Here is a 15543-nt window from a genome sequence, read left to right as displayed (position 1 = left end):
CTTGTTTCAACAATTAAAACAACAAATCACCATTACTGTAAACCAATCATAAAACACAATTAAAAAAATACATGAATTGTGGACATGTTGTATGAACTGACTCTAGGTGTAATGATAGTTTTACGTCATCCCGTTGAACATTCGCTCCACCTTATCGCACCCAGTGTGTAATGGCTTTAACATTCATTTTCTATTTTCTTTACTTCTAGAAAAAATTGAACTAGTTTATGACAGCAATGAACTTCAAATCTCAAAGCTTTCTATTACATTTTTTTGGTAACACTTTAGAATAGTGACCAATTCACACTATTTATTAGATGCCTATTTTTTAGCATATGTGTTTATTAGTCCTTATTAAGCACATATTCTACATGAATTTATTCTACATCCCTAATCCTACCCAATACTTAAACCTAATAACTACCTTACTAACTATTAACAAGCAACAAGTTAAGAGTTTATGGGGGATAAATCGTAGTTAATGGTTTGTTAATAGCGAGAATTCTGCAAAACATAAAAAAAAATTTTTTTAGAAGTGTAAATTGAATGTGTGCATGAATGGTTTGGGCCATCACGCTTTCCGCAATTCTGTATTATATGCAAATGTCTATTTGGTTTTGAGCTTCATGCATGTATAATGAATGACACATGAATGGGCTATGAAAAAAGACTTAAGAGAGCTATACATAAGTTATATTCATAAATTATTCGAAAAGTAAAAATACTATTTAGCTGAATTAAACATAAATGCATAATAAGTCAGGAACGCTCAAACTGAAACTGAAATGACAGTAATGATTTTTATTTAATAAGATTCCGCTGTACAGGAGTGCAATTTCTATTGAGGCTCTGTAACGTAAAAAGCCTAAACAATTTGCTTTTATATATTTTCGTTTTACAATTTATATTTATCTTGTATTTATCATAAACTGGTTGGTCATAAAGTCTATTCTTTCGTAAAAATGCATGTAGCACACCATGCGTTTTCATAGCTCTGTGTTGTTCTGCATTTACCAATATATATAAATACGTTTGTAATTTGTTTTAAAACAGTCGTCTTTGTTAGTAAAAAAATAATATATGCTACACAATAACCCAAAACCATAATTTATTTATTTGGCACCAAAATTCCGGATTAATGTGGTAATATCGCACACGGCGCTAATGAGCCACACAAAATAAACACACACGAAATTCCTTCACCGCGACAACCTTATGCAAGTATGAGAGGGTACTATGCTTGTGTTTTTGTTGCGGTGTGTCGTAGGTTGTTTTGTCATATGTCTAGTTGATGTATGGATACAAAATAAGAAAAGATTAATAAAAAGAAAAGAAAAAATATAAAAAGATTTAAAAAAATGTTGGTAACCAAAAACTGTTGGTCCCCACTGACTTCTATTGTATGAACACAAAACTAATGCAATTCAAAGGGGACCAACAGTTTTCTATTACCATCATTTTTCGAAATATCTTCTTTTGTATTCTGCAAAAGAAAGAAAGTCAAACAGCTTTTAAATAGAAAGAGGGCGTGTAAATAGGATTTACATTTTAAATGTGAACTATCCCTTTAGGACAACACACTGTGACCGAAAAGCAGCCCCAGCCATATACTTTTCAAAACTAAATTTTTTTTTAATCCATAGATGGTCAATATTAACCCATGCATACGTGTAGCACAGAATTCTTTCTGCATTAGTGACACAAGTGTTAGAATATACAGTAAAAAAAAGATTTGTGATTTTCTAACATGCGTGGGCTATCTCACGACTACGCCACTACACTACACAGTAAGGAGGATTTCATAGTAAACATTTAGATTTTAGGACTCTTGCTTGCTTTCCTCGGTCTGACAGAGATCCACAGGGAATCACAGAGTTCTCTCTTGCGGTCGTGCAGATTCAGTGATTTCCCCTGTGGCTGTCTCCTCTCTGCACTCACTCACTCACTGGGGCTACTCTTCCTCTCCACTGAAAATGCAGCACTGAGACCCAGATGAGAGGTGTAGAGTGCTGCCTATCTATAACCACACACAGGCTACGGGACTGATAAGCCCTCTGCAAGATCTGTTGAGAGAATTAAGACCACTTCAGTGAGGCTGAAACGGAGAGTACTACAGCATGAATAATATCTGTGGAGCATAACCAACATATTTTGGTATCTTTCTGTCATAATCATATCTTAAATTATTCAGTACTATATGGCATCCATGTGAGACGAGAAGCATAAACTTGACTTAGTATTTAGTATACTGTAACTCCACCTTATTTCGTTCAATCACAATGTATGTTTTTCTAGAATCTAGATTATAAATCCTTGCTCATTGAACCCCTGGAGGTTGGTAAAGGTACTGCATGTAAAGAAGATGTGTAAATGTGTAAAGGGATAGTTCAGCCAAAAATGAAAAATCTGTCATGGTTCACTCACATTCTTGTCATTTCAACCTGTATGACTTTCTTTCTTCTCCAGAACACAAATGAACATATTTTGAAGAAAGATGGTAACCGAACAACACCGGTACTCATTCACTTCTACTGAATGGACAAAAAACCAATGCACATCAATAGCTCACACCGTAGTTGCTTGCAATTTACCTTTTTGGGTAAACTATCTATTTAAACACATATGACGTCATATTAGATGATGTCTGTAATACAAGTTGATACAGAGACAAAAGAATGTTTTATAATGGGAAGGATTATGAAGTATAATGCAGTTTTCTCTCATTCTGTGCTCTCAGTTATATCAGTGCTCTTTAATAAATTGCAAGTTCAAGTATCAAACTCTAGTGTATTGTATATTTTTCACCATCACAGGATGTCTTTCTTGTTCCGTCGATATGCAGCTCAAATTCATTTTCCATTATCCAGTTAATCTCACTCTTTATGGCTAGTTATTCTTTTCTTATTTGTTTTTTATTATGTTCCCTTTACACTAAATTGGAATTTTTTAACGATCCTCAAAAAATCATTTTATTTCCTCTGCAAACAACCGAATTCTGTGCACCTCTGCGAGCATCTCGCCCACTCGGTGAGGTACCTGGGCTATAAGGTGCTTCATTCTGACGATCGAAGGGTCAGAGGTTAGTAAACACCAAGAATCTCACCTGTGGCCGTGGATGCCCCGAGACCAGACAGGTCAGCTCCAAGGTCTCCCCCTCTCGGATAGTATACACCCTCTCAGTGTAGCGTTCCTCCTCTATGTTGCATGCGTGACCGGAGTGGATAATCCGGACACTTGGGGGAGCTGCGTTGAAGAAAGGAAAGCAAAGTGATATAGCCAGATCATTTAATGTCACATCGTCAAACACAAAGCTGTCGCGGAGAAATATAAAACCAATGCCAGGTTGGGCCGATGCTTTCAAGCAAATAACATTCAAGGTGAGGCACTGTAATGATTCACCTAGCTCCAACAGATGCAATTTGCACGGCACCGGTGACTCGCTCTGTGCTTTTAGAGAGATCTTAAGACTTGCATTTCCGACCCATTTTGCACACAAAAATATCCTCTTCTAAGCATTACCTTACATTACATCCAAATGATGTGTAGGCGACTGATGAGGAAGAGTGCCTATTATTGATTTTCCCTCTAAGCAGAAGAACTGAGCTGTGCTTCACTGCAGTGTGGCTGGTTGATGACGTTTCCTGCACTGATCTCCAATTACCGAGCATTTCCAGGATGCAATTTCTGCACACGCTCACATATTCTCATTGAAGCTCTTTCGGGTTTTCTACTGTTTACTGCCGTTTTATAGTTCACACTTGGCAAAGGCTCCTTACACATCAGCTTTACCGAGGTTACGTGTAACAATGGAGGTATCACAGTGGGGAAAATTATCGAATAAATTGCGCCCGCTGATTGTTATATCTGCAGCAGTTTTCTGCATTGTTTTAGCGGCCCATTCATTATCAATTTTGCAAATCAGGTAATGGCTGAAAACGCATCCTGGAACGAAGTTGTCGATGCAATTTGCACCGTGTAAATCTCAATCATGTGGGGCGGTTCTAAATGCTGGTTTTTAAAGGATGCGGCAGACTGACGCAGAAAGTACATCGCTGTAATGCAGGCGCCTGAATCAGGTTTGTAAAATGCAGAAAGTTTGCCTAGCTACAGTCTGGATATGTGAAGGATCATAACATTTGATCATGATTTTGTTCTAATCTTTGGATTCAATATTAAACTTTATTGACTTCCAGTGTATGGACACAAAACCCTGATATCAAAATATCTTCTTTTGTGTTCCACAACATAAACTCCTACAGGTTTTGAAAAACATGAGGGTGAATAAATGAATCTTTATAAATAATTAAATTGAATGTTAGTTTTTGGTGTATTTTTGGGGTAACAGGGCTGATCTTGGACAGTAAATAAATACAGTAATATTTACAAAGAAACGTTACTTATACAGGAGGCGTTTGCGCTGAAAAGAATGATAATGGCATAATTTAAATAAACACGGCTTTGTATTACTTTAGGTAGGGAGAGAATTTATTTTTTAGGTTATCCAACAATTCACTTCAGATCAGATTTTATATCGTCTTTTGTTGAAAAAGAAGATAGATATTAAACCTGATTCTGCATAGTCAGTCAAGTTTACAAAATGCTGATTTTTGTGCCGAGACTGAACTACGCCGTTTATAATTATTTCTAACTAAAAAAATTATAAATCAGGTATTGCCTCTTGACCAAATGCAGCATATATGTACAACCTGTAAAAAACAGGTCAGAAGTAGGCACATAAAGGTAATAGAGACTTCCATCAACTGAAATGAACACTTATCAAAAAAGTGGTGTGTTAGATAAGATCTCTTATCTAACACACTGCACACCCAGTGTGTATTTGGGGAATGACAGGAAACACTGCCGAAAAGCATCATGTTGCAAGGTCTCTTCTGGATGCTGAAACAAAAAGAAATAAAAATCTAAAACTAAGCTAAAGTATTATCTTCCTGTGTGCCAGCTGCCTGCACTGCGCTCTGGCCTAGTTTCACACCATCTATTTTTAGAAGATCGGCATCTTTCCCACAACCCACCATATGACTATGATACTGTTCGTATGACGTCAAATATTTGTGAAGCAGACATCATTGAACAGGGTTTCAAAAAGCTGTGCATGTGTGCTTCTGGTACTGAATAATGTTGCTGCTTGGGCTGTTTTACTTTAGCACTGTGACAGCTGGTCAATCCTCACAGATTGGGGACATCTCACATGGGAAGAAAAGGATTATTTTATCTATACGGGTTACAAGACAACGTCATGAGGGAATTATATGAATGACAGAAGCATTACAAACAAGCAAGTCGAACTACAAGTGAATATCATTGCTTGCTAATCTTTTAAGTATCAGAATAAATGATGATTTACCCAAGGGATTCTATGAAATGGGTGTCTTTTTATTTTAAAAGTTTTTTTTTAAATTGAGGCAATAAACTGCATTGTGTCCTCGTAAGCCAGGTGTTGGTTTATTGTAAATTTGTGACCAAGAAAGCGTGACAGCTCTATAACATGGTATCCCTGAAGTCTCTAAATAAGTATCTTCCTCTTCATTATGTCATTAAGCAGTTTTCTATTGTTTTTAAGTGAATAAGTGATAGGGCAAATCTTGAAATATAAATTCTCAGCGAATGTACTTGGGTCAAAGACATTAAGATGTAAAATAAATAATAATCTATTTACCATAGTGAATGTATGTCCATATAAAGCACATGAAATGTAAGTAAATTCTACTTTATGGTTTTAACTACGTTTTTGGAGAATAAAATGTCAAAATTTGGTTGAAATAATGTTCTGTCATTTAGTGTAAAATGTATTTGCAAAATCATACGAACATGCTAAAAGTCATGCCACTGTGGAATTTAAGTTGTCATAATGCACAACAATAAAGACTTTTAAAAATTAAAAATCATAAACTGACTGTCATATGATCAGCGCAGAAGGACTGCATCTCATCAACACGGTCAGAATTGTATCGGAGGTAAATCACAGTTTCACCAGTTGCCTAAATGTGTCAGAAACCAATGGTGCTATCAATCCAGACGTTATGTCTTTACAGCAAGCTCAGTACGTTATGCAATAGCTTCGATCTTTATTTTGTTAACTTTCCTCCGGGTCAACTCTCAAATTCCTGAGTTTTAAACGATTGTATCTCAGCCAGATATTGTCTTATTCTAACAACCTATGTATCAATAGAAATCATATTTATTCAGCTTTCAGATGATGTAAAAATCTAAATTTAAAAAAATTGACCCATAAGACTAGTTTTGTTGTCCAGGGTCACACATATATGCAATATTAGCATATAACATTATGTGTTTTTTGTAGTTTTAACTGTTTCGCTGAAGGTTATGAGGGTTTAGTCAGTGGAGGAAAGGAGGATTGACAGTGTGATATGATCACCACCTCTGACATGAGCACTAAAGCGTATAGAGAAAACAAGCACAGCTCTTTACTAAAAGCTGCACCAGTTAAGAAAACAAAGCATAGTTTATGTGCAATTACTGCCTGTCAGTTGAGTTTGTGACAAAACATTTGGAATGTGTTTACATATTGTTTATTACTGCATAATATAATTCAAATATTATTAATATTAAAATAGAAGTTTAATTTGTTTCATAAAATGCAAGTTGATTTTATAATGGCTTCATATTTTCCACTTTATGTTTTAAAGCTTAATGAACTACAATGATTTAAATATGTGGAAAAAAATCCTAGGATCACCCCTGGACAGTTTTGTTATAGATTGGACATTTTCCTATGACTATGACTATAGAAAAGTATGCGTTAAAACAAAAAACTCATTTAGAAACTTTAAGAGAGACTTCACATGGGTATTTAAAGCACCAAATATTGACATCAGTATGGTGAAAACCTTTGATAAAAACTTGATTTGTTATCTTAAGGCTGATATTTGAATACCTAGACAATAATTACATACCTATTATTAAACACAAATATAAATTGTATTAAATATAAAAATAAATAATATATATAAAATACTTTTTCATATAAATTTCTAAGTTTTTATTGCATTACAGCCTAGTTTTGTGTTAATAGATGCATGTATTTTTGTAAATGTAAAAAAATTATTTTAATATATAAAAATATTCAATATAAAAAGGAAATAATGATCCCTTAGTAGGATAGTTTGCCTGTTAAACTGGCCCTAGAGCTTAACCTAACAGAACAGTTTTGCCACGGTCCTCAAGACATCAATTAGCTTCTAATCTATTAGCATTTCTTAATTCTGTCCAGTGGGTTTAACTGCCTAGAACTGAGAACCTCCATACCAACCTATAGCATGTACATTGCTATACATCTACAACAATAAATTAAAACTCTGAACTCACGCTGTCACCATGTATAGCGTATAGCGCTGTCTATGGAACCTAAGATACATGCCACATATTCTACAAATGGGGCTGAACTTTCAAGTTTAATTTCCTGGAATGCTCTTAGTATCTCTTAGTAAGCAGTCCACGGGCAGCATGTTGGGCTTTTCCTGCCCAGATCAATCAAACCGGCAGCTGTGTGATTGCTTCATCCACTCCGGAGGATGATTCAGGTTTGGGTCCGTATCACAGTCAACCATGTGTGGGAGCAGCTCTGGAAATTGAAGCGCTTTTGGATGTTCTCCCAATCAAGCATGCTTTGATTTCGAAAGTAATATCTGCCCGCAATCCAGATTTTTTTTAAAAAACAGCCTGTTCGGTGGCTTCCTCCTAGTGAGGAACAAAGATTTATGATCACTGCCTGATACGATTAAGAAGCGTTTCAGTCTGGCTGATTAAAGGTGGTCAATTCAAGTTAATTTGTGTTTCGCACCGAAAGCCAGCAAGTACAAGGCCAAGTAATGTATAATTACATAAAATAGATAGATATCAGTAAAGCGAATAAAAGGAGACTCCAACAAACAACGGTCCAAATGGATACATGGGTTTGAAGAAAATTGCTTGCTGCATATGCTCCCTGATCACATTACAAAATGTACATATCGTACATTATTACAGAGGAAATTTAATGTTAGAGCTGCAGTTATGGGAATAAACACAGCAATGAAGATGGGCTGATGGAAGCCATTCTCAAGCCGCCGACAATAATAGTAACAGACATCAAGGAAGAGTTAAACAGTCTGAGACTGTGGAGCAGACAGATTTGTTTGTTACGGGGTTGTAAAGTCTGCCTTCGGATTTTGGATAGAAAAACAACAGAAAATGTGGCACAGGTGCGATGAGCATTGGGGGAACACATTTAGCTTTACGACATAACATTTCTGTCTAATCAATTAATTTCCATGACTGTGACTCAACATATTTAAAAATACAACATACACTATATATATTTGTTAATGTTTGGATTTCACTGAGGTTAAAACATTTCATACACTATATTGTATTTGTTAACTATATACTACACATTTTAGAATTAACAGTAACTTATATATACTGTATAGGGCCCTATGATTTCCACAAATTCAGGCTGTATAACACGAAACGGCCTGGAATCTGGCAAATGTATTACTTCCTAAACAGAATGTAGCGCTAAACTGCTTACAAAATGCAAATAACTTTAGAATTATTCAGATTGCGTTTAAAAATCTGCTTGTTTAGCGTATCTGTTTTAAAAGTGGTTAGATTGCGTCTTCTGCAGGCGTGATGCTCGTGTGAAGTTTTCTACTGAATAGGAAGGCTCAGAGATGACACATTTTTGTATGCAAAACCCGGAACCGAGACTTCCTTAACTGTAATCTGTTTATAGCATTGTTTTAGTTTTTTACTTCTGCCCAGGGGCGCAGATGGTTTTTTTTAACTGGGGAGAACATGCTGTCAGCAAATTATTTGAATTAGTTAGTTATTTTACTTAATTTGGGCTTGAACTAGAGCTCAAGTAGTTATTTTGCGTAATTTGGGCTAATGGATTTCGCTTAAAAGACATTGGAAGATTTTTTTAAATCATGGATAAACAACAATGAACAAAGGCCTACCTAGCAACACTTACAATGCAATACGAACTGTTATTTGTCTAGTATGCCAATCACCCACCAAAACTTCATGTCTTCAGCAAAATATGTTTTATTTAAACATTTAAACATAAACCTTTACCTCAGTAAACTTATACAGTATATTGGGTTAGATGATAATGTTATGCCAGGACCGTAATTAAGTCTCGCATGTCCAGATAAGACATTACTTCCTGACAATGTGGCAGTTTCCATTTATTACAGTCCGGAAAAATCATAGACGATGTCATTTGATCACTATGGATACCGCTAACACAGTCACAATCGAGGCAGCTAACAGCTCCTCATAGGACCCGGGGGTGGGGTCAGGAGTCGTAGCAGGCTAGCAGCAGCACACAGAGAGTACAAAGAACTTAAATGTAGGTGGACGACCCGATTCTGAAGCAGTGACAGCAAAATAAATAAGGACTTTCGCCACTACTAAGGCTAATGTAAATAGCGGAAACCCTGATTAATCGTCAGTTTTACTGATGTTTATCGCCTTTCGTAGGGACATTGAGGGAGCGGATGAATATGAGGGGCTCATGCCCACCCCTGTCCCTACTCCCATCTGTGCGCCTGCTTCTGCCGATTGTATTTTGCATTCAAAAGTAGCAAATGTTGTTCTTGATAGAAAAAACGTGTAAACCTCTTTAACCTTTGTTAATCACAGATCTTATTTTTTGTGATCTTCCAAGTCTGTGGGAAAAATGCATAGTCTTTCGATCAAGGGAACCAGTGCGGCACGTACTTCCGGATTAGCCTATAAAAATCTACCTAGCCTACGTAATCTCTGATCCTCTCAATTGAAGCTACTCTCAGACAACCTTTGCGGCGACCTGTCAATATAATAGTCTGTTTAACTTGAATAAATTATAACACTCACACTTTACCACACCACCCCTTTAGATTTTTTTTATAATTCAACCACTTAGTATATTATTTATTTTAGTAAATGGAAGTTAATGTGCACGTAAAATTATAAAAATAGTAGTTATTTTTTTCAATATTACTTTATTTAAAATAGTTCTTAAATTTAAGTAGACCTGAAATCTAAGAAGTAAGGAAATGTACCGGTTTATTAACATAGTTAAGTACGTACATTATACCCTATTTTTATGAATTGATTGATTTTTCTCTATGGTTCAAAGTATCCGATGTAGGTTTTTTAATATAGTTTATTAGTGAATACTGTAGTTTACTTAAAGTCTCCTTGAACTGGAAGTTGCGATCATTGTTACTTCAGTATTTTGACCCACTGAATTTCACTGAAATTTAATGAGAAAAAAGTGGGCGTGGCTTTCGTCTTTTTCTCCACGATTTGACTTGATGTATAAAACAGCCGCTGCATTTTGAAATGGAACCAGCAGCAGACAGTTGAAGAGAAGGAATTAACAGGTTAACGCTCCGCCCAAGCCGTCTAACACATGTCATTTAAGATGGATAGTCATTACAGGAAGGAAGTGCATTTCCGGATTTCAACTAAAGATTATCACGGCACACAAATTTCAGAAAGAGAATGACCCACATTGAAAATAAGCATTGTAATTTCTTATTTCACTGGGACTTAAAGTATTTTCTCTCATGTGGGCATATTTATTACTTACTATTGTACAGTAGAACGGAATTTGGGAACAATTAAAATTTGGTCCGAGTCATCCATTTAAAAAATGTTTTCAAATAAAAAATGTGTTTTCTAATAAAAGAAATAACAATGTTATGACAAAAAATATTTTTTAAGATCATGAGCATTTCAGTTAAGAGGTTTCAGATAGTTTAAACAGCAGTGTACATATATTTTAAAGTACTACATAATCGTATATGTAAACAAATTTATGACATATTTTTGAGCAGCTTGAAGTTTAATGTCACACCTGGATAGATACAGTACATTATAAATAAACATTATAACTTGAGAAAAGGCAAGTGTAGGGCACAGTGTAATCGTTTTTTACAAGCCATTTAAAATTCGGCTAAGAGAATTACTGCAAACAAGATGCTTGAGGGCAGATGGTAAGCTTACTGAAGACACATATTCACTGATCTGTTTTGTTAGTTGTATTGGTTTTTAGCACACCAAGGTAAATGAAAATAGCCACATAAAATAACAGCAGGCGTTTCTTATAAAAAAGTATCTAATAAAGAGCATGGAGCCAGAAAGTATAAGTGGTTATTAAATATGTCTATTTTTAAATGCCAACAGTCAGTCAGTGCAGCAGCATTACAGCATAACCCCTCTGCTCCAAAAGGTCTGGTAAAACATTAATCCTTTTTTATAGCACAGCTCCCTTTTTCTCAATCACTCTAATCAGACACAGACAGAGGAGGATAATAACCCAATCGGATGGAGTGAGCCACTGGCCAACCGATTATCACTTTTATACACATGGTACGACAACTGCTGTTGTGCCACTGGTCTCCATCCACGTGGATTAACCCCCAGCCAACCTGGCAACACATTTGTTTGCACAATGTACAGCCTGTGGCGAGGTGAAGAGTAAAATGCATTTGTCTCTCATATACTGATAATCTTAGCAATATTCTGAGAGAATATTAAATTGACCTCCCCAACACACTTTTATATTCTGCCTACTGGGCTCAGGTTATTTCATATGAGACGGGTGACGCAAAAAGACCGGACCTGATCTTGGGTGCGTCGTTTGACGTGCACTCATTTTATCGACAAATAAAGGAAAAGAGGCCCTGTGTGGGACTGCTGTGCCAGGGGCTGATGGAATTTCCTTGCTTCTTCAATTGCAGAGCAGCTCAATTGAATAAGCGCTGCAAACGACTCATTACTTTTCATTAGCCTGGCACTAATTCTATAAGGCCTATATACGCATTCACATCCTGGTTGACAGTGCTATTTCAAACATCCGATTATTTCTAATGGTTTTTATTAATCACACTTGATACACAGTTAATAGAGGGGCTACAAGCTCAGACCCTAAAAATGAGGCACCACCCAGGGCAATGAAGCTAAATTTATGATTATTACACCTAGTACCATCCGTTGTTCAGACAGGAAGAAGAAATATAATTAACATAACCAGTGCCGTATCGTGGAAGGCCCCTAGACACGGACTTGGAGCACCTCAATAATTTATACGTATTATAAGCAATTTGGCTTAGAAAAACTAAATATGTTTTTTAAGGCTAACATTTTACAAATATAAATTATTAGCTGGTGACTGCCAACAGATGCTGAAGGCCAGGGCCAATCCGGCCGTGGATAAAACTGTCAGGAATTGCGAGGGGAGAACCCAAATACAGGCAGGCGTTGTAGGGGTTAAACAAGATTGAATAATCATACAAGGAACAAAACAAAGACCCACGATGGGGTAAATCAAGAAAAATGGATGACAACTTGAACACGACAGAACATAGACTGACTAAAACTGGACTAAACTGGGAAACACTAGACATAAACTAGACATAACATACACTAAACACTTAATAAGACTTACTTGAATTAGAGGATTCACATGCTAGGAATATGAGCAAGACAAGGCTAACAAGCACACATTACACAGTGACCGAACAAAGGATAATGAAACATGAGGACTACATAAAGGGGTCTAAATCAAACAGGGACAGGTGTGGGGCATGAACTAATTAACAAGCGGTAACGAGACGAAAGGGCAGGAACAGAGACGAGACCTGGAGAGAGAGTATGATGATCAAAAAGATCCAAAATTCTCTCTCTCCACGTGAAACAAGGGATCCTGTTATGATTCTGCCCCAAGACCAGGAAAGATATGACATGGTGAGGCAGAAACAAGACAAAAAAACTTCTAGCCAAGGATGAATCAAGACAGGGCAAAACTGCTTCTTGCATTCTCTACACCGTTGTTTCTTCGACTTTAGCAAAATGCACACACAGCTAAACTGGCAATGACAGCACAGCCGTAGCCTAACCTTAAATCCAATTTAGCTGACTCTGAACTCATCACAGCCTTTTTGCTTCAAGATAATAAAGCAAGTAATGCTTAGTAATTCAACTCAAAATGTATGATGCTTAGACTAATAATATGTTCTTTTTACTGAATGCCTGCTGTTATAATGCATAGTATAATGTTATAATCTAGAGAGTCGGTTCAATTTACCCATAACTAAATGTTGAGAACGTTTACATAACTTTATTGAAAATCTTGAAGTATACACAAGTATTATTATATGTGATCTTTTTTAAATGAATAACAATTTGCATGAAAAACAATTTGTATTTAAACAACACCCAACATTTTTTCTTACATTTTTCTTCACTTATTTTTTATTTTTCATTCAAAGACATTGCAGGGCCAACCATAAGACACTGGAGCCTCTTTATCCTAATTCAAAGGCTTGTTTCAGTGTTCTTCACTGCAGGAACGTTCCCATTGAGCGGCTGCATTTTGACACTGTAATGTGTACAATAATAAAAAGGATGATGTGAATGATGCCGAATGTCTAGTCTGCCTAGCTATGCCCTTTAGACAAACAGCTTGAGCCTTCAATGCTCATATACCACTGCGTCAGCTCTGAGTCAACTGCTATGAACACAATAGGTCACATTCACACTTTTACCCTGTAAGCATGTAAGCTGAAATAAGTCTGAATTGCATTTTGTGAAGAAATAAAATACCAATAACAATACTCCATCCATTTCTCCTCTAAACTCACTTGGGTCCTCTGGGTTGCAGGAGGGCTGTAGCCAATTCCAGCATCTCGGTTCATAGGCAGGTAACACTCAGACAGATGGCCAGTTAGTACCAATTATGTATAATACTAATTAATAGCAACCTTTAATATGCTGTCTAATGAAGTAAAGTTAATGCATATTAACACCGTTTCATTGCTTTGACTGCAACATTTCTTTACTTAACACGTATTAAAATAGGTGTAGGCTCGTTAATTTAAAGTGATATAATTAAATGGACAGTTCCCACCATTATTGAATGATTAAAATAACCAGATGTCAATTTTTTTTAGTAATATTATTAATTGATTAAAAATGTGCCCACAAAGTAGACATAAATGTGACAGCAACATTCACCTTTAAATACCTTACAACATTACCAATGGTGAAGAACCACAAAACAAATAAGCAAAAAATTCACTTCAACAATTAACTTAAAAAAAATATATATATAGATATATATATATATACTTTTAAGTGAAATATTATCCACTCATATATCAAAAAACTACAAAATACCCAGAAAAAAAAGATAATTCAAACAACGGGTGTGAGCAACAAAACTTCAACAACTCTATCATTAAATATAAAATTCAAGACTTCAGCTCCAAACTAGTACAAACAACACTCAAAACGCACTTACCACAACCTTAATAACACACATACCAACAACAAACAGAGCTAGTGAGCAAGTAAGAGAGATAAGAAACATCTCTGTTAACCTGTTTATTCCCCCAACAGCGCCCCCACCAGCCCACATAGGTACTGTCACAAATGAACAAATACAGGGCTTTCAATACAGTTCACATAATGGAACAAATGATAATATATTTTGACATGTTTGGAACCAACAAAAAAAAAACAGTTAGGGCAACAATTAAATGCATATGCATATACACAGGTGCCACACAAATAGCGCCCCTCGTGTGAAACACATGAAACTATTTCTCTTTCCTGCGTCTCAGAAAATGAGCAGAAACGCATAGACACACTTTGCGCTCATCACACAGTTCAGTATGGGGACACCTTTGTTCAGTCTGGGGACTCAGTTTGTTGACTTAAGTCTGCTTAGCGGCTTTAGGCTAACAAGTCTGGTTTGTTTGGCTGTCAAATAGTAATGAGGAAGTTCTGGATTCACATCAGCTCACTGGGTGACCTTTCAGCTCACCACTGACTAATTTAGTATGCAGCATATTCTGCATTTTCTGACAAGGATTAGGCTTTCTTCCTGCTTCCTTTGATCTATAGCACTTAAAGTGGAAAGATATCCTGGTAGTAAAGGAGATGTTACATCTATTTCAAGCTTTCACACTTGTCATGTAGCTCAAGGCTAGCTGTGGTATGTGCTTATTTTTCGGTTCTTTCTGCTCTAAAGTACCTTATGTCTTTATCTCTCTGGCTGTTTCTTCAGTATTGAAGGTAATATGTGACCCTGGACAACAAAACCAGTCTTATGGGTAAATTTTGAATAAATTTTGAATAAATCAAAAGCTGAATAAATAAGATTTATATTGATGACAATATCTTGCTGAGAAACAACCGTTTAAAACTCAGGAATCTGATGTGGCGAAAATGGCCTTTGAAGTTGTTAATCAGGGGCACTGTGGCAGGCCATCAACTCATAAAAATAAAGTTTTTATATATTTAAGGGAGGAAATTTACAAAATATCTTCATGGAACATGATCTTTACTTAAAAGAAAAAAGAAAAATCAATAATTTTGACCCCCACAATGTATTTTTGTCTTGGTTCACATATGTCATTTTTTTTGGAATGTTACAATATGTTAAAATGTAAAAATCTTTGATATGCTTGAATATGATCTTCTACTGTATATTAAAAAAACCTTTTAAACATTTGTATGTTGATTTTG

At 35.9% G+C, this 15543-nt stretch overlaps 1 protein-coding gene across 2 annotated transcripts in view; it reads right to left on the bottom strand.

The window, feature by feature from the left end:
- The window catches only part of mdga2a (MAM domain containing glycosylphosphatidylinositol anchor 2a), a 117633-nt gene that overhangs the window by 76877 nt on the left and 25213 nt on the right, over positions 1-15543 (bottom strand). Inside the window, exons 2-3 of one of the 2 annotated variants that reach the window (XM_056768729.1) lie at positions 3104-3243; positions 1947-2063 (exon numbers count right to left, since the gene is read on the bottom strand). In XM_056768729.1, the coding sequence (XP_056624707.1) occupies positions 1947-2063; positions 3104-3243 (257 nt within the window). The remainder of the gene's footprint in view (positions 1-1946; positions 2064-3103; positions 3244-15543) is intronic. The other variant, XM_056768730.1, reaches the window with a different exon arrangement.

The sequence above is a fragment of the Triplophysa dalaica genome, chromosome 15, assembly GCF_015846415.1.
Source record: "Triplophysa dalaica isolate WHDGS20190420 chromosome 15, ASM1584641v1, whole genome shotgun sequence".
NCBI classification, from domain to species: domain Eukaryota; kingdom Metazoa; phylum Chordata; class Actinopteri; order Cypriniformes; family Nemacheilidae; genus Triplophysa; species Triplophysa dalaica.
This window is presented reverse-complemented; position numbering and strand designations above follow the sequence as displayed.